Source organism: Dipodomys spectabilis, unplaced genomic scaffold, assembly GCF_019054845.1.
Source record: "Dipodomys spectabilis isolate Male_0828 unplaced genomic scaffold, ASM1905484v1 ptg000365l, whole genome shotgun sequence".
Classification (NCBI taxonomy): domain Eukaryota; kingdom Metazoa; phylum Chordata; class Mammalia; order Rodentia; family Heteromyidae; genus Dipodomys; species Dipodomys spectabilis.
In genome coordinates, this window is record NW_024871042.1 from 1,549,607 (window position 1) to 1,575,349 (window position 25,743).

At 34.6% G+C, this 25,743-nt stretch overlaps 1 protein-coding gene and 1 non-coding gene across 2 annotated transcripts in view; both read left to right on the top strand.

Moving 5' to 3' along the window:
• Macrod2 (mono-ADP ribosylhydrolase 2) overlaps positions 1–25,743 on the top strand; it is a 1,713,649-nt gene that overhangs the window by 1,049,766 nt on the left and 638,140 nt on the right. The window contains exon 6 of the mRNA XM_042666421.1: positions 2,554–2,675. Coding sequence (XP_042522355.1) covers positions 2,554–2,675 — 122 coding nt within the window. The remainder of the gene's footprint in view (positions 1–2,553; positions 2,676–25,743) is intronic.
• Positions 9,456–9,559, top strand: LOC122096154. Its single transcript, XR_006145250.1, has one exon. It is a non-coding gene; the product is annotated as a U6 spliceosomal RNA (small nuclear RNA).

Sequence of the window (25,743 nt, forward strand, 5' to 3'; positions counted from 1 at the left end):
ATGCCCAGAGAAGTCTTACACTAAGGTAACTTAATGTAATTTTTCAAATTTAACTGACCTTTAAGCCCATATCTGACTGACACTTTGAGAAATCCTGCATTATAGAATCCTATGTTGTTCCTCTACAGCTTTTCTCTCATTAACATTCATTGAAGGATTTGGAATATCACAGTTCATTATAAACGAGTAGCCACAAGGGGTAGAATAAACTCAAGCAAAGTTCTTCCTCCTTAAATAGAAGTTACCCTATTTCTATGAAACTCCATTGTATAAAGAGTTGGTATTACTTGAATTTATGAAACACTTACCTGTTACTTTTATTACAAAAATATTTTCATTCTGTACTATATGTTATTAAGTAAAAACTAGTTTCCCTGTATCTCATGCTTCTGCATTGTAGCAGTTCTCACTACAGTGAGAGCCTTGCTCACCTGTGAAATAACATCTGCATGAACTCCAAAGTGAAAGATTTCCTGCCTACTTTGATCACATGACAGCCTCTTTAATCTTGTCTGGCAAGAGTTTAAATATTGTTTCAGAATTAATCACTGAAACTAATGCTTTGAGGCTTTTCTCAAATATCAAATAGGAGTCTCAACATTTAACATGCAACAACAAAGACTTTTTCCCCTTCATAATTTGTGTCTCTGTTAGAATTTCATGAGAAATTTAAATTGTGCCAAATTCTTGTTTATGTAATGTGTTCTTATTCTTGTCCTTTTTGTTAAAATAAAGTATTCTTGATTAGCCAAAGAAAATAATTTCAGTATAATGTTCTAATGATATAAACCCAAAGTTTATATTTGGTCAGAATTTATCCTTTTTTATTTTATTTTTTTAAATTTTGTGCCAGACCTAGGGCTTGAGTTCAGAGCCTGGGTGCTATCCTTGAGCTTTGTTTTGCTCAAGACTTGAGCCACAGTTCCACTTCCAATTTTTGATGATTGGAGATAAGAGTCTCAAAGATTTTTCTGCTTGGGCTGTCTTTGAACTGCAGTCCTCAGATCTCAGCCTCCTGAATAGCTAGGATTGCAGGAATGAGTAAGCAGTGCCCCAGTTTGGGCTCAAAAGTAATTCATAGTATCCATATCTATATAATTATAATATATAATTTATAAAGGATATATGTATACATATATACATATTCATTAATTGGAGATAAGGGTCTCAAAGACTTTCCTCCATGGGCTGTCTTTAGACTGCAATCCTTAGATCTCAGCCTTCTGAATAGCTAAGATTACAGGTTTGGACATCAGTGATTCTTATGTTTACTTTCTGGTACCTCAGTGATTCTTTTATGTTATATCATTGAAGATGATGTAATTTGAAAGGTACAAAGCAAGCATTATATAAATTTTAAGTCATCTGAATTAAAATTTGGGTTCTTTCTACTAATGTTTATTCACTTTAAAAAGAGGATGATTTTATTTTGTTTGCTTCCTAAATTTAAAACTTTATGAATATGGAAAATGTGGGTGTAGTTCACAGTGGTACAGTATATTCCTAGCATGGAAAGTATGGGTAAAATCCCTAGTATCCTCAGATACAAAGTTAGTCTATAGAGATTTGTTTTACTTGTACCAGTGTTGGAATTTAGAGCCTCAAGCTTGCTCTACTTGGCTTGTTTGACAGACACTCTAAAATGTGAGCAATACTTCTAGCCTTTTGGCTTGTTATTTTGGAGATGGAATCTGATGGGTTTTCCTGTGAAGGCTGGCCTTGAAATGTGATCCTCCAGAACTCAGCATTCTGAGTAGTTAGGGTTATAGGCATAAGTGATCAGTCCATTACTTTTAGAGATTGTTTTTTAAATAACTCATTGACTGTGTTTTATATGTAAAATAAAAATAAAAAATTCTGATTTTAAGTATTTTTATATATATACATACATACATAGGGAGAAATCAGAAAGTATGGATTATTTTGTAAGAATTTTAATATGTTAAAAATAGGTGATTAATGACCTATTAAAATATGTGTGCCACTACTCCTTATATACTTCATGCTTGTGTGAGGATTGATAGATTGCATTTTAAACTTTCTAGGAAATTTTGGAAATCATTCCTTTTAAGATTACGATGATCTTTTTCACACATATATTTTTCTTTATTATATGCAAGGCCTGAACTTGTCTTATTTACAAGAAAAGTTATGTCTAACATTGCTTCTTCATTCCCAGTTCAACTCACTTGTTCATTTTGCAGGCAATTATTTCTGTTTATTTCCCACCAAGGACTTGCCTTTGCCAGGGTTCCAATTATGCACATCTTATACTATAATCTGTCTCGCGTGGATCTGACCAATAATGATGAAACAATTCACTGGTGGGGAATTCCTTTCCATCGTTATTACCTTCTGGGGATGTTACTTACTTTAGGAGGTTGTATGATCTGAAATCTTTTTACCAAAGAAGGATTTACATCATCAATATTTGTTAGCTTGCCTGTCTTCTGGGCTCCCACACGAATACCTACCACAAATAAAGCACCAATTATGTGAAAAAGTGACAAAATGTTTTGCTTATCCTATTTTTCCTTCCTTTTCCATTCACAGATGTCATCCATACTGTAGGGCCAATAGCCAGAGGCCATATTAATGGTTCCCACAAGGAAGACCTTGCAAATTGCTATAAATCATCTCTGAAGCTGGTGAAAGAAAATAACATCCGATCAGTGGTAAGAACATCTATGTTCCTTATAGGCCTTTACAGCCTTTTTGTTTTAGAAATTGATTGTGTTGGAAAAGAAGTAGGAAACCATTTCCAAAACTTTGAAAACTAAGTTGAACAATCTTGGTAAGTTGCAAAAAGCTTGTTTGGTTCTCATAAGTTTACTCTTCAGTATGTCTTAAAGTTTTTCTAAATGCTTTTCTTGGTTATGTTGGATTTTGAAACTATAGGATTCCCAAACTGGGATCATTTACTTTCTTCTGCTCATGTTTCCATTGATCTCTATTTATGGCTTTTTATTTGCTTTTTAGTATCTTTAAGTAGTTATACAAAGGAGTTTCAATTCAACACTGACTTATTTTTTGAAGGCAGTAAAGATGGTATGAGGCACCAAAATATTTAAACAAGGAAAATGCCAGTGGTGAATTTATTATAAAACTGTAAATTTATTATATATTGGCAGTAAGTTACATGTACATATACTTGTGACTATACATGCTACTTCTATAATTATTCATTTCTTAGAAATTTACTCCATGTGTGCTTTTAGCTGAACATTGTTATTTTTTCTAGATTCATTTTACCCATCTTAAACTGTATTGCAAAGTATGCCACATCCCTTCTAAATTTTATCAATATAGACAGAATTCAGAAAATGTGGCTCTAATCTATTTCCTTAACAGTAGGCTGAGATGAAAGCATCTCTCTTCTTAACTGGATTTGAGGTATTTATCCAACTGCTTTCCTTTTGCAGCATGTTCTAATGTTATTATGTCTCAATTACACTAGGAAAATAAAACTATGGGAATAATGGAGTGTAAATAGCCAATAGTAAGTTAATTTGGCAAGTATCCCTTGGTTTTATTTTATTTTTCACAGATTATAACCTTATGGAAATTGTGGAGCAGAGAGAAATTTAAACAATTCATAGTTGGCTGACTAGATCACCTTTATTTGAGAGTTCACAAAAATGTGATTGTATTGTTTGCAAAGAGAAACACTGGGAATCACTCACATTTAAACAACTCTAGCAGGCTGGGAAGGTGGCTCAGTGGTAGAGCGCTTGCCTTACATGCATGAGGCCCTGGGTTCAATTCCTCAGCACCACATAAGCAGAAAAAAAAAAAGCCAGAAGTGGTGCTGTGGCTCAAGTGGTAGAGCGCTAGCCTTGAGCTGAAGAGCTGAGGGACAGCGCCCAGGCCCAGAGTTCAGGCCCCACGACCGGACCAAAAAAAAAAAAAGAAGTGTTTTTATTAGCACTGGTGAGTTCTCTGAAAATAAGAAATCTTTTTCATAGTTAATTATAGCCCTTTTAATCTTTGCATAATTAATAAGAGAACTTGATATTTTATTTTGCCTTTTGATTTAAAAAATTTTTAAATTGATTTCAAACAAATCAATACATAAGATTTTGTTCTGCCTTAGAGAGCAGAAAGCTGAAGTTCAGAATTTAAACCAGAATTTATTCTTTATAGAAAATAAGGAAAATTGAAACAGGTGTGCACATTCAGGGAATAATTAAAGTTTTGTCAGTATGACGTATTTATTTTTAAAAGACAAGGGGCTAAAGTTCTTGGGAAAAAAAGAATATGTACAGAAGTTTCCAACTTGGAAAAACAGATTTTTCTTAAATGAAGAGAACTTGCTAATGAATTTACTAGAATCACTAATAATATAGATTGAAAAACCAAAATCAAACTAAGGCTTACATTTGAAAGACTATAAAAATGGCAGTATTGTGTTAATAATAAAATATTCCTAACTATAATCATCTTAAGTAATTGTTCCTGTTTATAATACTACTTACTGCTATTAGATAAGGGGTGAGAATTAGGGACTTGGTTAACTTTCATTGCATGGTGTGTACATGAACTGAAGAGTACTTTATCATTCTGTGATTTGAATTTGGTCTAACTTACCATCTTTGATGTTAATTTTGAAAGATCACTTATATATTACTTAAATCAGGTTAGCAGGTGATATTGAACTGAATTAATTCTAATATTGGTAAATAAAAATAGAGATGGAAAATATGTTTGAAATATGAAGTAAAATGTCCATTATGTTCTTGCATGGTTGGCCAGAGCTGTGATTAAATGTCTCATTTCTTATTTTAAAATAATCCTTCCTTCCTTCCTTCCTTCCTTCCTTCCTTCCTTCCTTCCTTCCTTCCTTCCTTCCTTCCTTCCTTCCTTCCTTCCTTCCTTCCTTCCTTCCTTCCTTCCTTCCTTTCCTTGTTCTTAAGGAAGCAATAGGGCTTTCTGTTCAAGTTGATGTGCCATGTTCTTAACTACCATTAGTTAAACATAGTGCTAAAATCACCAAATTCTCACTAGTTTGAGGTGAGGAAGATTCTAAATGTGGAAAAATGTTTTACAACATAGACTTGTACTTGGTAAACTTGCCACAATAGATGTGTAGGTGTGGTTGCTATTATTCATGACTATAAAGATAGAAAATGAATTCAACTTTTATTTCTTTATAATGAAGAAAACGTTTTTAAACATCAATTCAAATGTCTTAGTGATCATTCCTCCAGTAATCAGTGTGTGACTATGGACAAGTAATGTCAAAATTTTGTAGTCTTAGTTTCCAGATTTTTTTTGTCAGTTGTGGGACTTGAACTTGAGGCCTGGGTGCTGTCCCTGAGCCTATTTTTGCTGAGGGCTAGTCTACCAACCACTTGAGCCACAGTGCCACTTCTAATTTCTGAGTGGTTAATTGGACATAAGAAGTCTCACTGGGACTTTTCTTCCTTGGCTGCCTTCAAACTGGGATCCCCAGATAACAGCCTCCTGAGTAAGTAGGATTACAGGCATGTGACACTGGTACATGGGTTCCCAAATACATTCAGTTAGAAAATTGCTACTGTTGTCTATGCCTGTTTAACTCAAAAGGCTATTGTAAGATTCAGTTGAGATAATGAATGTAAGATAATTGATAAAAAAATGGATTTTTGTATAAAAGTATACACTGTAAGTTTTTCTTAAACTTTACCACTTTGTAATTTGAGACATGCATATCATTCATGCTATGATATATAATCTGTATGGCATCATTTCTTAATGCTGTGTGTGTGTGTGTGTGTGTGTGTGTGTGTGTGTGTGTGTGTGTGTGTGTGTGTGTGCGCGTGTGTGCACGCATGCACCAGTATCATGGCTTGAACTAAGGGACTTGCCCTTGCACTTTTGGCCAACCTTTTCACTTATAGCTCTACCACTTGAGTTACTCATCTAGTCATTTTCCTGCTTAATTAGATCTATTGTCTCATGGACTTTTCTTCCTGAGATGGCTTTGAACTGTGATTCTCTATATCTCAGCCTTCTAAGTAACTGGGATTACAAGCATGAACAACCAATATTTGGGTATTTCTCAATGTTTTAAAGCCAAAATAAATTATAAAATATAAGCTTCAGTTAGTAAGTCATATATAGTTAGGCAATTACAACTATTGCTAAAATTCTTAATGTCATCTTAATCATAATCCTGAGTAGTATAGTGTTACAAATTGCCAGATCATTAACAATAGCACAGTTTGCTACTCCATAGATGAAATGAATTAAATTACATTAATTGTACCACAACCTGTAACTTGGTGACTTTCAACCTTTTACTTGTAAATTTGTAATCTAGTTTCTAATCTTTGAAAATATCATCACATTATGCTTTCTTTCTTTCTTTTTTTTTTTAATCTGGTCATGGGGTCTGAACTCTGGGCCTGGGCACTGTCCCTCAGCTCTTGGCTAACGCTCTACCACTTGAGCCACAGCGCCATTTCCAGCTTTTATCTGCTTATGTGGTGCTGAGGAATCGAACCCAGGGCCTCATGCATGCAAGGCAAGCGCTCTACCACTGAGACACCTTCCCAGCCCCCTCTGCTTTCTTTCATTATGTATTGCTTGGTAGGATAGTTATGACAATGAGTGAACTGTCAATAGTTAAGTTGGGATAGCAGACATGTAAGCAAGCAGCTATGAGACATGACAAGTACTGTGATGGCATACATTAATTTGTTCTGTATCAGCTAGGTTGTGCTATGGCTACATATAACCACAAAATCACTGGTTGATGGGCAGTTCATCATATACATGTCCGCTCTGAAATTCTTAGCTTCCTCAGTCACAGAGCAGATAATGTGCAAACTCATACATGCATTTTTACTGCCCCTGCATAGAAGGGATGCATGTAATTCTGATCATTTCATTGGCCAAACTGTTCACAAATTCATACCTACTTTCAAAGGGGCCAGGAAATTATCCAGGTATTAATAAACTGTTCAATTGGTACTATTTTTTCCATTGAAGTTGAAGTCTTCATGATCACAGCAGAGGGATCTGAGAAATCTATTTTAACTCTAATTTTACTAGAGAAATAGATGAATATGAAACAGATACTATCATTTATTTGTTGAATAATCACTAGTAGGTATGTATTAGTATTATTTGTTAGTAATGCCATAACATTATTAGATAGCTTCTAATACTTGGAGAAACAATTACTATCTTCAAACAAACGCCTCAAGCCATTGTATGATTTGAGGGTGACCTATAATTCATTAGTTTAAACATCTTTCCATGGTTGCCTGAAATTTCATAATTAATGAAGAGTTTGTAGTGGTCAGGTATTGTTACTTTTTTGTGATTTTCCATTCAGTGCACATACTCCACTGATAATTAATTTCCTACTACTTTGTACATCATTTTTCACTTTGGTGGAAAATTAGGAGCATAGTAGCTATTTTAAAAATGCCTGTACTGATGAAACCTGGTGCTCACAGTTTACATTCTTTGAGTGATGACATGCAATATGACATTAGATGTTTTATTAAAGAAACAATTATACTCTGAATATCAGGCCGATTTTATTTAGATGTAAGATTATGTTCTCGTGGCATATAACTAACCATTGATATATCCATTTAGTGATTGTATTGGATATGGCAGGCTACAAGTGAATGTTTGTTTGAATGATATATGTTACCATAATTTTCCCAAGAGCATCATGCTAGATGATTTATTGAATGGATCGCAGATTTTCAGTGGTAGAAGTAACTAAGAGGCATCCAGTAGAGATCCCTCAAAGCTAGATGATGTTCCTTTGTCATATATCCTAGGTCTTGAGAGAGTAAAAGCTTCTGGTATATCAGACCACAGACCTATGACTCCAAGGCCATCTCTGGGTGTTGCAGCAGAGAGCACATTTGGTCTGCATTTGTTTCACTCTAGTGTAGGTTTTCATTTTAAGACGTAGTCAAGTGAATCTTATTTTCTTATACAAGTTCTCTTCGGAGAGGGTTACCATGGCAATGAATTCTCAGCCTGAAATTCTTAAATGTTGGTTGTATTTCATTATCTAAGTTTCCATTACAGGCCACATCAATCAATGCGGTCTCCTATTCAAGAAGATGTGCAACCTTTCAAAGCTGGCCCTTTAATTTGGTACCTCTGTTCGTCTGCCTAAATTGATGTCACCATTTCCCAGCCAGTTCTTTATATCAAAGAACTTTTTTTTTTAAGCTATGGATTTGATTTTCCTTTCTACTTTCTTTTAAAGCTTCAAGTCTCAGTATCTTTCCTAGATGGACTTATTAATAAATAAAAAGAACAAAAAGCATTTTTACATTTGAGTTTCACTTTATAGTTTACAATAGTACACTCCTTCAATCATTTCATCTAGTATTTAAATTCTCTAGCTTTTTGCTGTGTTTTGTCTATTTAGCCAATGGGGAAAGATAGAACTAAATCAAGATATTTTTCTTCTCCTTATCCCCCCTCCTTTTTTAAATTTTTTTTTTTTTTTTTTTTTTGTCAGCGATGGGGCTTGAACTCTAGGCCTGCCACTGCCCCTAAGCTCTTCAGCTCAAGGCAAGTACTCTGCCACTTGAGCCACAGCACCATTTCTGCTTTTCTGGTGGTTAATTGGAGATAAGAGTCTCACGGACTTTTCTGCCCAGGCTGGCTATGAACCATGATCCTCAGATCTCAGCCTCCTGAGTACCTAGGATTATAGGTATAACCCACCAGCTCCCAGCTTCCCCTTATTTTTTATATGATCTCCTAGTCAGTCCTATGGATATAAAATCTGTAATAATACTGTCACTACATTATTATGATTGGGAGTGAGTGACAAGTGATCAGTGCTAGGCAGTTGGGATGAGGATTTCAGAAACTATACCATAATAGCAAATTCACCTAAACTCCTATTTTCTGATACTATACAATTTATATTTTCTTATGGGCATACCAGAAGCATGATCTAAGTTAGAAGGATGAAACCAATCACTAGCCATGATTAAATTCACACCAAGAAAAGCTATGATTTCTGAATTTTCACTCTACACCAAGCACTATTTTATGCATTTAATTGTCAAAACAGTCTAGAGTTGGAAAATTCATTTGCTTCCATTTTACAGATGAGAACTATGTGCCACAGAGAGAATATGGAAATGATGTTAGGTCTTCCTTTACATCAGAAGTGAAGGTGGGGTTTGAACTGAGTATGATCTATCTAATCCAGTGCCGTAGCCAGGTGCTCTTTTCCTTTCTGCTGCCTCTCACTCTGTATGGTGCTCACTGGCATAGCATTCCTCTCTAGTTAGCAATCTATGGGCATGATAGCAACTGGTGGAGAGGAGGATCCACTAGCATCATGCTACGGCATATGAGCTAGATAAGCACATTGAAAGATATCCCTCATTCCACACTATGTTTTAATGTTTGACCAACAGCCATATAAGGGGGAAAAAAGAATTCTTATAAATAATAGGATACATCAAAAAAAGAGTCTTGTGTTCGCTTCGGCAGCACATATACTAAAATTGGAACGATACAGAGATTAGCATGATCCCCATGCAAGGATGACACGCAAATTCGTGAAGCGTTCCATATTTTTCATTCTTCAAGGAAATAGAAGAGGCAATCCAAAAATCCAAATGGAACAGTAAAAGACCCCCAATAGCAAAAGTGATCCTTAACAGCAAGAACAGTGCTGGAGGAATATCAATACCAAATTTCAAACTCTACTACAAAGCCATAGTAATCAAAACAGCTTGGTACTGGCACAAGACCAGACCTCAGGACCAATGGAATGGAATTGAAAACCCCAGAAATGAACCCACAGACCTACAGCCATCTAATCTTTGATAAGGGAGCTAACAAAAATAGAATGGAAGAAAGACAGCCTCTTCAGTAAATTGTGCTGGGAAAATTGGTTAATCACTTGTAGAAAACTAAAGCTAGATCCATATATATCACCCTGCACCAGAATCAACTCCAAATTGATCAAAGACCTCAGAGTCAAAGCAAACACTCTGAAAACATTACAGGACAGAATATGAGAAATCCTAGATCTCCTTGGTACAGCCTGAAATTTTCAGAGACCCAGAAACACAACAAATCAAAGGAAGGTTGGACAAATGGGATTGCATGAACTTGCAGAGCTTCTGCATGGTAAAGGACATAGCTAGCAAGATCAATAGAAACCCCACAGATTGGGAGAAGAACTTCACTAGCCATACAATGGACAAGGGTCAAAATTAAATCCCTAACAACAAATCCTCAAAGAAACTACTGCCTAATAAATAAGGGGGCTGAAGACTTAAAGAGAAACTTCCCTGAAGAGGGAATAAGAATGGCCAATAGACACATGAAGAAATACTCAACCTCTCTAGCCATAATGGAAATGCAAATCAAAACAACATTGAGATTCCACCTCACCCCAGTTAGAATGGCTATAATCAAGAACTCTAATAACAACAGATGCTGGAGGGGATGTGGCCAGAAGGGAACTCTACTGCATTGTTGGTGGGAGTATAAACTTGTTCAACCACTTTGGAAAGTAGTATGGAGGTTCCTCAAAAGACTCCACATAGAGCTCCCCTATGACCCAGCAATCCTACTTTTGGGCATTTATCCAAATGTTTACAAACAAGGCCATACTAAAGCTACCAGCACAACTATGTTTATTGCAGCATTATTTACCATAGCTAAGATATGGAACTAACCTAGATGCCCCTCAGTAGATGAATGGATCAAGAAAATGTGATATATATTTGAATATATATATGAATTCTATGCCTCCATCAGAAAGAATGACATCGCCCCATTTGTTAGGAAGTAGAAAGACTTGGAAAACATTATATTAAGTGAAGTAAGCCAGGCCCAAAGAAACATAGGTCCCATGGTTTCCCTTATTTGCAATAACTAGTATATATCTGAGACAAGCAGAAAATGTCAGATAAGATAATGTTAAGTGAAATGAACCCCAATATAAGGACACAGTGTTTTTTTCTTTCTTGCTATTGTTTCTAATGTATTTATAAGGTATCATATATAAGGTATCTTGTACGTCCTTCCCCCATGGTATAACCCCTCTTTTTTGATGTTGGTATAATTTGGGGAGGGGAAAGGAAAAAACAAACTATTTAAATAGGGATACAGGTTGACCCATTGCAACAATGAGATATACAAGACGCTATGTCAAAAAACGAACTTTATAATTTAGTCGGGGGTGGGGGAGGTGTAGTTGTGGAGATGGGTGGGAAGGGATGGTAGGGGGCAAACAAAGGAGGAGGCAACAATGATTGTAAGAAATGTACTCATTGCCTTGCTCATGTGATTGTAACCCTGCTGTACAGTATTTTCACAATTAAAAATATTTTTAATAAAGGAGTCTTTTTTTCAGCCTCTCATATACATTAATCTACCATGAAAATTATCCATAATTTCCTTAGAACTTCACCAAGCATGTTTGATAAAACCATATCTGATGGGAAGGCCATCAGAGCAGTTGAGTCACTGAAGTATTGTACCTGCTCCAGTCTGCAATTGCATTTTGCATTACAAGTTCTTTTGCAGCTGTACATGAGACCTTAGATGAGGAAAACAAAGTTTTCCTATAGTCACTTTGCCTTCTATATCTCCTTCTGATTGTACTTATGACACTAAAATGCCTAAAAAGATCAATGTGCTCTCTTAAGAGTTTTCCCACAAACAGATCCTGAGACAATTTTTGTGTGCATGAACTTTATTCAGGAGGTAAGGACAGGAGAGGGGAAAAGTGAGCCAAGGTGGAAGAGGAAGGGCATCTTAGAGTAAGATACTGTTGGTAGCTGAGACTCAGTCCTACTACTTCCAGTATCCATAAAAAAAAGAGTTCTTGGCAAATGTAACTTATACATGGACATCTTCTGTTTTGTGTATATAGGTAATACTTGATATTTATAGACGTAATTTTAGTATAACATGGGGATTTAAAAACATTTGTGATAAAAGAAGAGGATCAAGTCTAGTGGAGTTGAGAACCATTGGTTGAAGTTTGGCTTTTGTCATTATTTGGACTATGAAACAAACTGCCCAGAGATTTTTATTCTTGAACAGATGCCCAAGTTTCTCACTTCTTTGATTTAAGCATAGTGCTATGTGGATGTCACAAATTTGGTAGTTCATAGAACTAATGTATAAACTGTAGAATGCATGGAATCATAAAAGTGAATATTTTTTTTAATTTTATTTTATTTTATTTGTGAACATACTGTACAGAGGGGTTACAATTACATGGGCAGGATAATGCGTACATTTCTTACCAAGCATTGCAGCCTCCTCCTTTGGTTTACCCTTCACATCCCTTCCCAGCCTCCTCCCTCCCCACCAATCCCAATCCTTCTCCTTCCTCCCCTTCCCCCTTCTCCCCCCCCCCCCCCCCCCGCACCGACGTTGTAAAAGTGAATATGTTTTAGATGGTGAAGGAATAGTATCACAATATTGCATAACCTGGCATACATTACTTTAAATTTTATCATGCCAAAATGTAAAAGGGTTTAACCTCATTTCAAGGTATATATCTTTCCTTGGTTAGGAGGTATATATTCAGGGTGAGTAATTCATTCAAATGTTATTTTTCATAGCAACATTTTATATATTTTTTATTTTTTGTCAGTCATAGGGCTTGAACTCTGGGCCTGGGCTCTATCCCTCAGCTCTTCAGCTCAAGGCAAGTGCTCTACCATTTAAGCCACAGTGCCACTTCCAATTTTCTAGTGATTTATTGGAGATAAGAGTCTCATGTACTTTCCTGACTGGGCTGGCTTTGAACCGTGATCCTAATATCTCAGCCTCCTGAGTAGCTAGGATTACAGGCTTGAGCCACTGATGCCTGGCCCAAATAATATTTTTATTTGATGGTTTATTGTATCTTTTGCATAGAAGTTTCTCAATGAACTGTGGTCATTTCTTTCTGTGAGATTGTCTGAAATTGTTTGCTTCATCTTATCTATAGTTGGGAAGAACTGTTTTTAGTCATACATTTTTTAAGACATAAGTCCACTAACAAAGATCAAGAAAACAATATTTAATGTGCATGTATAAACTATCTCAATTTTGTTGGGTCTGACAATTTATTTTCAGATTTTTTGAAAAATTAAATTGCACTAGGAAACCATTCATAGGAAAACCATGGTTTCTACAACAATGTCTTCCAAAGAAATTTCTGGCCTTGCATACTATCAAAGAAAATATATTATAGTGAAATTTGTAAATTCACAGTGAACAATTTTGCAAAGCGAGCTTTCATCTTGAGTGCTTTATGTTTTTCCTGATCTGAGCAGTGGTTATTAGATGTCTGTATCATAAGGAATTTGTCAGTTCAAAACTTGGACCACAGAATCCCCTGCCTAATATTAGGCTTGAACAATTGAGCAATTTTGGGCTATCTAGAGAGTTAATAATTTAGAACAAAGGCAGTGGCTTTAAATTATCCATTTTTTGAAAATGTTCAGATTTATTCTTGAGAGAGAGCAATTTTAATGTATAGAATCTAAGCCATTTGTAAATTGTTGAACTGGGAAGCAAAAGGAGTAAAAGCAAATAAAGGCAATAAAAGTTTAAAAATAAAAAATAAATCTTTCATAGGCAAGAAAACTCTCTTGACTTGTTCATGTACAGTTTAGTGGGGTTGCAAAGAGGATTTAATTTTCTAGTGGAATATATGTCACATCTTGGTTTCAAGCCACAAACTTGCTTTTCTTTTTGTTGGTTCTATACTTAGACAAATATTCATATATTTGAAATGTGTGTCTGTGTATCTCATGTGAGTGGATATTGCTTATTTAAAATTGTACAAGAGGCTGAACATTTTTTTCCCCTATAAATAAAACCATAATTATATCCCTCAAGACACATTATTACATACAAAGGGATAGGTGATAACTTTACAATGAAGATACCCAGCAGAAAATATCTTACTCAGCTGAGACTCACAGTAATAATACATTGTCAACATCATGAACCTCTTCATATGGTGGATTAAGAAGGGCACTAAATCCCTACTGTGGTATTCCTGAAAGAAAGAAAAAAAAAAGAACCAAAAGTATAATGTCAATCCAATCAAACTATCAGCCAAATTCAGGCATGGTAGCAGCTTAGATAGGAGAATTCAGGAGAAAATTATTATTATATATATATGTATATATATTATTATTATTATTATTATTAGGTAAACTCCAGAGTAGAGACATTGCACAAAATACCTAATCAATACTCTTCAGAACTGTCATGGTCAGGAAAAAATCAGGAATAAAATTAGTTTATATGTTATATTACACTAAATGTTCACATGTTAAGCCAACCTTGCATTCCTTGCATCCCAGGATCAATCCCACTTACACTTGGTGGATAATTCCTTTTAATTCTCTGTATTCATCTTGCTGTTAACATATTAAGAATTTTTGTGTTTATCTTCATTGAATATTAGTCTGTAGATTTCCTTTACTTTGATGTCTTTGTGGTTTTTAGTATCAGAAGAAGTACCTGTTCTAAGTTTTATGGCAGTTTCTGAAACATTGGTGTTCATTTTTTTAAATGTTTGGGAGCAAATTAAATTATTTTAAAACATTATATGGAAATATATGTATTTAACATTTACTTTTGTAACTTAAGAATTTTTAAGTAACAATAAATAGTATTACATTAGAATTTTAAAAATTAGAAACTGGTAGAGTTCACTTTTTTTGATAAATTTGAGGAATTTGTTGATGGATTATATTCTTCCACAGCTTCTTTACTAAAAGTTAACTGGTTGTAGGCCCCAGAAAACTTTCTAAAGTGAAGTTTAGTGTGTTAGAAGTTAATAAGGAAGTGGTTCTGTATATCTGCAAAAGGGAAGAGGAGGTAGAGAAAGGCACAGAGAAGAAGGAAAGAATGTACTCTGCATGGGAATTCTACTGACTCTTTAGGGAGCTCTGAAGCTTGATATTCCTTCAGAGTTGATCCAATTAGTGTGACATTTTCCACTTCTATCATTAACTAGTTAATGATAAGAGTTGAGATAGGTTGCTTTCCTCCATCAAGGGTAATTTTCAGCGAGGGATATTATTTCAGTGTTGTGTGCAGGCAACATTCACAGCAGCTAGAGAAATAAGTTACTTCTGTTCTTCATAGAGTTTGGCCAGTGCATCACAGTGTCCAGCACAAAAAACAACACCACCACCAACAAAAAAAAATTGGACAAAGTAAGATTCTTGAGTTGGATTTTGTTTTGCTTCAAAGCCCAGTTCATTATGAAATTAAGTATATACTTGCTTGGATAGTTTTAAAATTTTAATGGCTCTAGAAAAATAAAAAAACATGGGAATAAATAATGGAGACTTTGTTTCTTTTAGGAAAACATGAAAAGGGTATTATGCTAAGGAATCTGTTTACTGAGCAGAGCTGAGTCATTTTACATGTGCAAAAAAATGCAACTGCAGGAAAGCCATGTGTTCTCAGAAGTGTTCATGAAGTTAAACTTCCTTGACTCCATATCTTGTTGGGCTGTCTTGAACATTTACAAGAATAAAATGTATGTATAAAACCAATATGCACACATCTTAACTTGCACATGATATACAATATACTAACTTGTAAGAGCTGATTTTCAAACTTAAAAAAATTGGCTGGGCTGTTCTTCACCACACATAGCCTCTATTCAAAATTAAGTTATATAAATTTATAATTTCATAAATTAATACTGAGGTAATAAATAGTAGACATACAATACTTTCAAATTGTTATTTACTATATTTTAACTACAGGTTTGTGTCTGTTGTACCTGCATGTTTGGAGTACTATCTAATAGTGGGGTACTACGTATTTATGTTTCCAAATCCCATGTGGTGACATCCTAGGTAGTATGAAATTTGCCATGGTGAGAATATTTTACATTAAAAATAATCAACAAATGCCTGAACTGAGGGGTTGATGTGATATTTTGCTGTGTTATTTTGATCTATGCTTTGAAAAGTAACAGGGAAAATGCAGGTTAAACTTAAAATTGTTATTTCTATTGGTAAGATATTGTGACTACCACAAGAAACTAAAAATATATGTCTTATATTACTCTAGTAAACAAAACAACTTCCTCCTCTGGCAAATGAATGAGTTTTGAAATACATTCTCGTTAATTTGCTTTTGTCTTTTTAATGTAAATGAAAACACCACCACCAGTTTTGGAATTACATTAATTTGTCAACTGCAACTAACAATAATATGGTCATGTATACGTGTTTATCTACCAGTTTTATAATATATATATATACACATATATATACATAGTTTTCTAGAATTACAGAAGCACTTCTTAAAATTTTTTAAATTTTTCCAATGATTCATGTTTTGCAAACAATGTTTCATGACTATAGCCTTGAGACTAAAACAGTAAAAATATATTTCAAAATATAAGCAATACTGAACAGTGAAAGAAGTGCAAGGAAGCCTAATAATATGCCAATTTCCTACCAATAATAACTTTTCTCTCTTTATCAAAAGGCAAACTATTTCACACAAAGACAAACACAAAGTATTTGTGTTTCTGTTTGTTTGAAACAAAGCTACATGCAGAGACACATAGTTTCCTACCAATTGGGTCATTCAGCATTGAGGATACAAGCAAAATAATGAAGACCTTACTGGACTTTCAGAAATGACTTCTTGAGCTTCATAAAGATGACATTAACTGCAGTTGGGTCAGTGATGTTGTTTTAAATGAATGTGATTCTGTGTACCTAAGGATCGAATGCAGAGGAGCTAGCGGAGTGCTGTGAAATGCATGTGAAAGCATAAGCTAAATTTGAACTTCCTATTGTGAAGAGCAAGGAAATGGCTGTGCCACTGAGGTTGCATAAGTGCACTAATGGCCTATGATTATGCCTTTCAAGGAAGAGTAACTCTCTTGTGAACCTTTCTACTTCTAGTTTGATGAAATTTGCTTGTTTGGTGAAGTCCAACTGCTGTGACTTCAATCATGTATATTCAAAGGTCAGAGTCAGGGGTGAAGGCAGCCAACTATCTTTGAGTGTTACACAGTATTTATATCCTGGAGCAGGTCAGTTCTCTTTTCTAGCATTTCCTTCTGGTTAACAATCCACTGCTTATCTTGTCTATTCTATCAAGGTATACTAAGAAATAATAAGATGATTGTGTTGTTGCTCATTTAGTAGCAACACTAAAATCAGATTGTTATTTTGTTATTATTATCTTTAAGTAGATGTACAAAGCAGTTACCATTTCAACAAGCAGTTTATGAATACAGTGCATCTTGATCAATGTCACCCCTTTCATTATTCTCCCTCGATCCTCTGAATCCTATTCCTTCCCTCAATTTTCTTAATTTTGTCGGATTGAATTTTATGACTGTATTCTATCTCCCTTTCTCCATTCATCTCCTCTGTTCCCCTTGGTCCTTCATCCACTCCTTCTGAGTATGAATTTCCTAGTGTTTATTTTGTGAGTTAGCCTTTCTAAGAACTGTTGGAGTTCTCCTCTGAATCTACCATAATTCAGACAATAACTTATATACACTTGGATACCACCCTCTAAGTGTTTACTTATACACTTACAAATTAATTCTAGATTCCATATTTGAGAGAAAACATGCATCCTTTGTTTCTCTGAGCCTGGCTTTCTTCAGGTTGTTAATTTCATATGCAAATTTTTGTGCCTGGCAAGCAGCAACAACAGACAAGATTTTCAACTGCCTCCTTAGAGTCTGGAGACATGGAAGGCCTTGTGGCATGGAGAGTTAGGTTGGTCTGGTTTGTATGCCATGTTTCCATTTGCTAGAAAGTGATGAAGTTAGATAAATGATAATATCCTGTATTTGTTCATTCTTCAGTCAGATAGACCTCAACTTTAAATGTTCCCAAGTGCAAGTCTCACTGGATAAACACGAGTGCCTTGTTTGACAATAGGCTGCTCGGTGATCATTACTGCACATTTGGTACTGCTGAATGTTTGAGGAGTAGGAAGAGGAGGCAGAAAATAACAAAAGCCGGTGAAGCAACTTGTGTCCCCTATAACACTTAAAGGAAAACTTTGGAGTAAAAGAAAAAGTTGTTCCTTCAACTTTAAAAAGACTCATTAATTAAGAAGGTTAGGAGAAAAGTCCAACTGGTACATAATCTCTTGTTCTCAATGACATTTTATGAGTATTTCTTTTTTCCCCTTCCTTCCTCCATTCTTACCTCTTTTTCACTTTATTTTCTAATTAACTTAAAAGAAATAAGTTGTACTAACCAATTTTTTTTCAATTTTAAGTACTTAATTCTTATCATCCTAAAATTTGAAATCGAGAAACTTCCAGGTAACAACCTACAAAAGTACAAATAACTAAAAAATTATACAAATACCACACAGTTAATTAACGTTTCTGAATTGTTACTGTTTGAAATTGATAAGTCCCTTCTATGAATTCCTTAGCACAAAGCTGAGCAAGTTATATGAAAAAAACAGTAGACAGAAAAGATTAATTAACTAGTGTTTTACAGGGAAGGTGCAAAAATGGTGTCTGCATAGCCTTAAACTAAATTTGCTAGTTTGAAGTCAGTCATCTGAGGTTTTTGTTATTATGTGGATTTTAGGTATCATGTGAACCAAGGATTAATGGGAAGATCTTTGTGGTATGTATTGCTGTGGTTTAATTTGGAGCAGATATGCTAGGCCTGTTTTTGTGCATCTATAGGCATTTTTAGTAAAATAAATTTCCATACATACTGCTCGTTAGAAAGATGCATGAATGAAAGGAATGAAATGAACTAGAGAAAATGAAGGTGGGATAGATAGGGGAGAATGATGGAAGTTATGACAATGATCAAGATGCATTGTACTCAGAAACTGTTGTGTTGAATTGAAACCCCTTTGTACAACTACTTAAAAGATAAATTTTTAAAAAGCTAACTTTCAAAGTGTTTGAGATAACATTAGAAGGTCACTTTCTATCCTATATCATTCAAGATAGTTCAGATCAGGCTGATAAAACAAGTGACCCCATCCTTTCAGCAAATGATATCCATTGGGTTTGGTTCTCACTCAGACTGTGTGTCCACATAGGTTGCTGAAGTTCTACTAGGTAGATCTGATATTCCTCTATAATCTCCAGACCAACTGCCCATCATCAAACAAAGGAGAAAATGTGGCTCTTTAAAGTTTCTACATATCAATTATATAAATAAAGTTGCTACATATCAAACATTCACATCATCATCATCTAAAGGAAGTAGCTACTTGCTCCTGCACTTACTAGTACAGGAAAATAAAGAAGTACAATCATTCCTCAGAATACAAGTATCATATACTTGGGAATAAGGAAACAATCAGCAGGATTAAGAGAGTGCCAAGGAGCATGTGAAAATCTAGGCTTGGACCTAGATCCTTGTGCCGAATCACTCTAACATTCAAACTTGTGGACATTCTGTTGAAGTCACAGATGTGCAGGGCCTGTCTTATGCCGTGGCATCACTTGGATATACTTAGCAAACTGTTGGCTTGGCTCTGCTGGAGATATTTTGCTTTTGTTAAACTATATTTCATCATCAGTATCTAGTCACAGATAAAGAACTAGTACAAATTTGGGGGAGGGGTGAGGGTTTTGTTGTAGGAATTAATCTTTATGCCAGGTAGAAGACACTCAGAAAATAAAGGTCAGAAGGAAGTCTCAGAACAGTCACAATCAGTCTGATAAGCTATGCCTGTCTACTCATCAAGAGAGGAAAGTGAAGGGATTTATGGGAGTCCAGGAGATAGCTAGGCTTCTGTGTGGATCATCACTAAGCATCTGTGGATGGCCTGGGGCAGTGGTGGAGAAACAGGATGAAGAATTGGTAGACAGCAAGGACACACCTAGGATTCATAGACCAATATATGCTGCTTTAGAACCATGTGTAAGCTTAAGGCTATAGTAACTGCTACTTGCCCTCCATATTTTAAATCCTAGCAGAGACTCCAGAAAGATAGTTCTGGCTTAATCTAGCTGACACAGTACAACTTACCTTTCACACATTCTAGTTTTGAAGAAATATCATGTGATAGCAGGTATATTAGCTTCTTCCCACTTCTGTGATAGATTAGCACAAACTTAGTAGCTTACCTATGGAGGGATTTTCTGTTTTACAAATGTGGAACTGAAGAATATGATTGGGTTTTATGGAACTAACATCATAGCATCAACAGTTCCTTCTGGAGAATCCAGAGCAGTACCCACCCACTAACTGCTTTTTCCAGCTTCTAGAAGCTATTCCAGTACCTTGACTCAGGCCATGTCATGGCCACTTTTTCTTCCCTATTTATTTCTCCTTTCCACAATCTGACTTTCCCAGCTTCTTTTCCTACAGGAATTGTTGATTATATTTCACCAGGTGGATAATCAAAATATAGTCTTCTTATCTTAACATCATTGACTTAATCATACTAACAAGGCCCTTTTTGCCTTGGGAAGTAACATATTCTTAGAGTTGGTTTGAGAGGCCCTTATTTGTCCAATCATACTAAATGACAGGTTTCTGAGACTATAGCAGGGGTTACAAACTAACAGCCTGTGGTCTAAATCTGGCTCATTGCCTGTTTTATAAATAAAGTTTTCTTAACAAGACAGCCATTGCCATTCATTCATACTTTATCTGTGGATGTTTTTGCATCATGATACCAAAATGGATAATTGTTAGGTTCAATTGGCCTCTGTCTTGAGGTTTCAGATCAATAATTTGATTGGCAAGCACCCCACCTTTCCCTCCACCCCCTTGCAGGTGTGTCCTAGTTAGTACATTATCTCGCTATACCACAGGTTACTTCCTTAGGAACTCTAATATCAGTTCAAACTACACTAGCACTTCCCATTAACCCAGTACAAACCCTAGTAGTAGTAGTGGAATTCTAGTCTCTTTTAGAGACCTCCCTCCAAAGGTTTTTTTTTTTTTTTTCCCAGAATAAACCTGTACTGGTTGTGAGTCATCTATTTTCTGCACCTTCTAACAGTTGTGACTTAGACTAAATGATCAATGACTTATAATTTTTTTAAATAAGATTTTGATAACCTCTATCACTTTACAGAACAACTTTGCTGACTTCTGGTCCATTGTTTCACAGGACTGATTTTGTTAAACTATAGTGAGAATCTTAATTATATGGCAATTTCAGACCTTTAAAAAATTACAGGCTCTTCCCCTTGTTAAATCTATGTGCAATGTTAAATGCTTATTAAATTATAATAAAGTTAATGGAAATATAAAGCAATAAATACTGGCAATGTGATCCTGGAGGCTATCAAGTACAGTGAAACATTGTATCTCCCACTACAGCTAGGTATCATGACTGTGCATAAGGCCATCCATTCTCCTGGGACATAACTGTGGATGAGGACAGCAAACTGATGTAAACTCTTTAGACTTGCTTTAAAAAAATATTATAAAGGTGATATTCAGAGGGGTTACAGTTATATAAGTCAAGTAATAAGTACATTTTCTTTTGAACAGTATCACCCTGTTCCTTATTCTCTCTGTCTTTCCCTTTCAACTCTCCCCCAAGTTGTGTGGTTTATTTCCAACATAGTGTCCAGTGATTGTTGCTGTAGAATTGGTCCACTTTTTGTCCTACCATTTCTGTGCTTCCTCTCCCCTCCCCCCAAGCAGATAAATTTATATATAAGACAAAGGGTACAGAAATCAAAACAGAGACAAAAAGAATAAAACAAAGAAAAAAGGAAAGAAAAAACTGCAAACAGTACAATAAGAAAAAACTCCTCTTGTTACCATTTCTTGGAGTTCATTTCGAAAAGCATCATTTTATATGATTATATGCACATAGCTATTGAGCCCTTGTGATCCTCTCCTAAGAATATCTTCCTTTGTTCTCACTGTGTGAATGTTTAGAGAGCTGTTTCATTAATCATGTCCAAGTATAATTATTTGTCTTTTACTATCCATTGTATATTTATAGGCACATTCTAATCATTACAAATGGGGAAAACATGCAGCCTATGTTTCTTTGGTTCTGGCTTACTTCATTTAGTATGATTTTTTCCCAAGTCTTTCCATTTCCTTATGAATAAAAATGAAGTAGATATACACAATGTAATTATATGCTTCCATCAGATAGATTCACTTTTTAAATGGAAGGCCACAGTATTTAGTCCATTTAAGTTGGGTAAGTTGGCTATTAACCATGAGTTTGAAGAGTATTACTTCATATTCTTTAGTCACCTAGTCAAAGCCTCTAACAGATTTTTAAAAAATGACTAAGAGCTGATCTCACTTATTTTGGGATTGTTTTATATAATTTTCACCTTAAAAGTAATCTTTATTTTAAATTTTATAAATCTCAACCTAGAATCACCATGTATACCCTCAAGTTGAGTTTTCCTTGAGATGATTTATAAGGACTTAACAGTATTTTAAAATCTTACTGCAATTTTTTTTTTTGTGAGGGATAGGGAAGAGGATTGGGATTAAGAGCAGTACTGAGGTTTGAACTCAGTGCTTTGGAGTTTCAAGAAAGGTGTTCTACCACTTAGTCAAATACCCAATGATTTGTTTTGTTCCAACTTTAGAGGATCGCTTCTTTCAAATATTTCTTTACTTTGCAGGAAAGAAGATCATTAATGCAAAACCTGTTTTGTAGTTGATCTTTCTATGCCTTGTGAAGCAAAGAGTAATTGGCCAAGATTAAGTTCTTTTTTTTCCTTCAGATCAAAAACTTCACAGACAGTACAGATCCCATTAATTATCATCAAGCATTTCTACCACAAGGAAGCAATGTATGTCATCTAAAATCTTTACTAGTTTTTAGTGATGTAAATGCCAAGTCATCACTTGAATCTTACCTTACCTTATTTTTGTATCACTGGTTTTATTAGCCAAGTGGGAAACAGAAGGATTAAAGGGCTGAATAGCCGTGGATTTCAGCTACTTGTTTGCTTGCACTCTCACTATAGCAAATTATTTAGCATTTAGACCAGCAGTTTTGGGAGGGTTTTGTTTGTTTTTCTTTGATTTGTGTGTATGTGTGTGTTTGTGTATGTGTGTGGGTGTGTGTTTTCTTTATATATAGACTAGAGGAAGTAATATAGCTCCTATCTCAAATACATTTTAAGGTTAAATTCATTAATTCATTTCAAATACTTAAGATAGTATGTGAGATTTTATATATATATATGTATATATATATATACATATGTATTATATGTATTAGTTCTTTCAACTAACAAACAAGGCACTTGCGATAATCACCGTAGTTTTCTTGAGGTTAATAAAATCACCTTTTTTAAAAACAGATACAGAAATTGAGGGTCAATGCAGCTAAATTACTGGATCAAAGAGTAGAAAATTATACAGCTAGAAATAGAATTCAGGTGTGTCTGATTACAACATTTAAGCTTATAGACTTGCCATTTTTAAAATAAGAGCCTTGAATTATGAACCATTTAGGACAAAACACAGTATTCCTTAGCAGTGAAGAATTTGGAAGTTGAGTGAACACTATATGATGGTATTTCAGCTAACCAGAGCCCCTGGGAATATAACATTCTGTACATTCTGGCTTTTCAGAGATTTGAGTATTTGCCAAAACTTTAAAAATATTGTTTGATTTAGATGGAACTCACTGTAAAATATTTTATACATTTCTCTGTCTTCTTAAAGACATTATATTGAACATGTTTGAAGATTACATTAATAACTCAAGTCACTTATCATTTTGAGCTTCATTTTCCTGCTGTATTCTAATATAAGTACATTCTGATGGTTAATTGTAATAAAGAGGTCACTGATGTTATATTGATCTCGACTGTTACACATTTTAAAAGTTCCTCTGCTTGATTTATAAGTTATTGTCCTACTCGTTATTTCTCCTTGATACAATCTACTTGTCAGTCTCCCAGAAACCACTAGAAAGATAAGTTGGTCAAGGATAACTGAGTTTATGAAATCGTTTAGAGTGGGAAATCATCACTTTGATATTCTAATAGTATTTCAAAATGAAGAAATTTTACATAGACATTTGTAGTGTCAGACATGAACTGTTGATTTTAAAATACATCTTACAGAGAAATGGTTGGTATTGGGTAGTTAGTGTTGGGTAGTTTATATCTTAAGAGCTCTTGAGTGGTGGGCACAGTAAGGTGAGAGATTTCAAGGGAGCCTTGTTCAGAATATTGATGTTCCATTTATTTTCTTGTGTTTTGTTTACTTTGCAATCCTGGAGATTCAACTCAGGGTCATATGCGTGCTAGGCAAGTGCCCCACAGCCTGAAGCTATTGTTATTAATAAGCAAGCTCTTTCAGTTGGTTTACAGTTATATTTTACAAAAACTTACATTTCCTAGAGTAAGAAGCTAAATTATTTTTACCTAGTTCTGATGTTGAATTAGACAAGTATGGTTGATCCCAGGATTATATATAAGACAGGCAGGAAAGTATATTGCACTGGTTTTACCTTTTTCTTTATAACTTGGTGCTGTAGAATGGGATCTAGTCAGCAGAGTTGGAATTCTTAGTCAATGGTTGATAAAGACCTATGTTGGAGTCCAAGAAACTCATGTGTGTGTGTGTGTGTGTGTGTGTGTGTGTGTGTATTGCATGGACTTGTGAAAGCCTTTTAATAATTCAGAACCTTCCCTTCATTCTCATTCTTAGAATTGACCTAGATGGCTTGCTACTGTCACTTAGCCAACATTGTCAACTAGCTGTCTACTAGCTGAGCATCCATTAGTTATCTAAATTAGAAATGATGGAACTTTAAGTCCTGGTAAAAGTGAATTAAGTTTGTAAATAATTTACATGTAGTGGTTCTTATGATATTTTTCATTAATGTTTTATTTACCCCGTGTTCACTGAGATTTTTACAGCTCTCAATATCTTCTTGTGATTTAAGCTGAAAATTTAAAACATGATACTTTTAAAACAAAACATTGTGGTTTTACTATTAAAGATAGCATGTCTGAAGATCCTATTTATGCTTTTTGAAAAGACAGACATTGCTTTTTTTCTAGAGTTCTTGGGCTATTTTATTTTGATGTAAATTTCCAGAGATCTTAGAAATTTTGTGTAAAATACAAGTAAGGTAGAATTACTGAGCAAGTCTAGAATATATAGTTAATATTTAAACTGTGTATTGCTTTACATATGTAGTCTAGAAATTAAACAATATTTTAAAAAATCTTTAATGATCTTTATTTTATAGTAGCTATAGTAGAATGAAAAACTGAATTTACTTTGATCATTTGAAACTATTATCTGTTTATAATAATTTGAAATGGTTGCAAACTAAAATGCATATTTCCCCAGGAAAAATTCTAAGAATTATGTACTGTAAGAAGATACTAAAAACTGGTCAAACAAGAGTTTTGAAATCTCATTAACCATGGAATTTTCAGTGAGGCCACATAGATATTGTAGACTTGGATTTATTTTGAAATGACAGAATTCTTCTAACAATATTTGAAGCCTATTTTAGTTACTGTTATCAATGCTTATTTTTCTTTTCTTTTTCCCCAGTTATATATTTAGTATTATAAATTGTTGGCATCTGGCCCAGAAAAAGAGCCTATTTTTAGGGGAAAAAAAACCTCAGCAGATTCATACAATTAAAAGCAGGTTTAAATTTTATTATTTAATTAACAGCTTTTACGCAGTGGAATCTGAAGAAACCATAGAGTGGAAAACAAGGTTTGCTCTTGCTTTTCTCTTGACTAATTTTCCTAATCTTGCTAGAATGCATATGTTGATATATATTACCTCCATTACATAAAGGCACAATCTGAATCTTTCTTAGGATGTA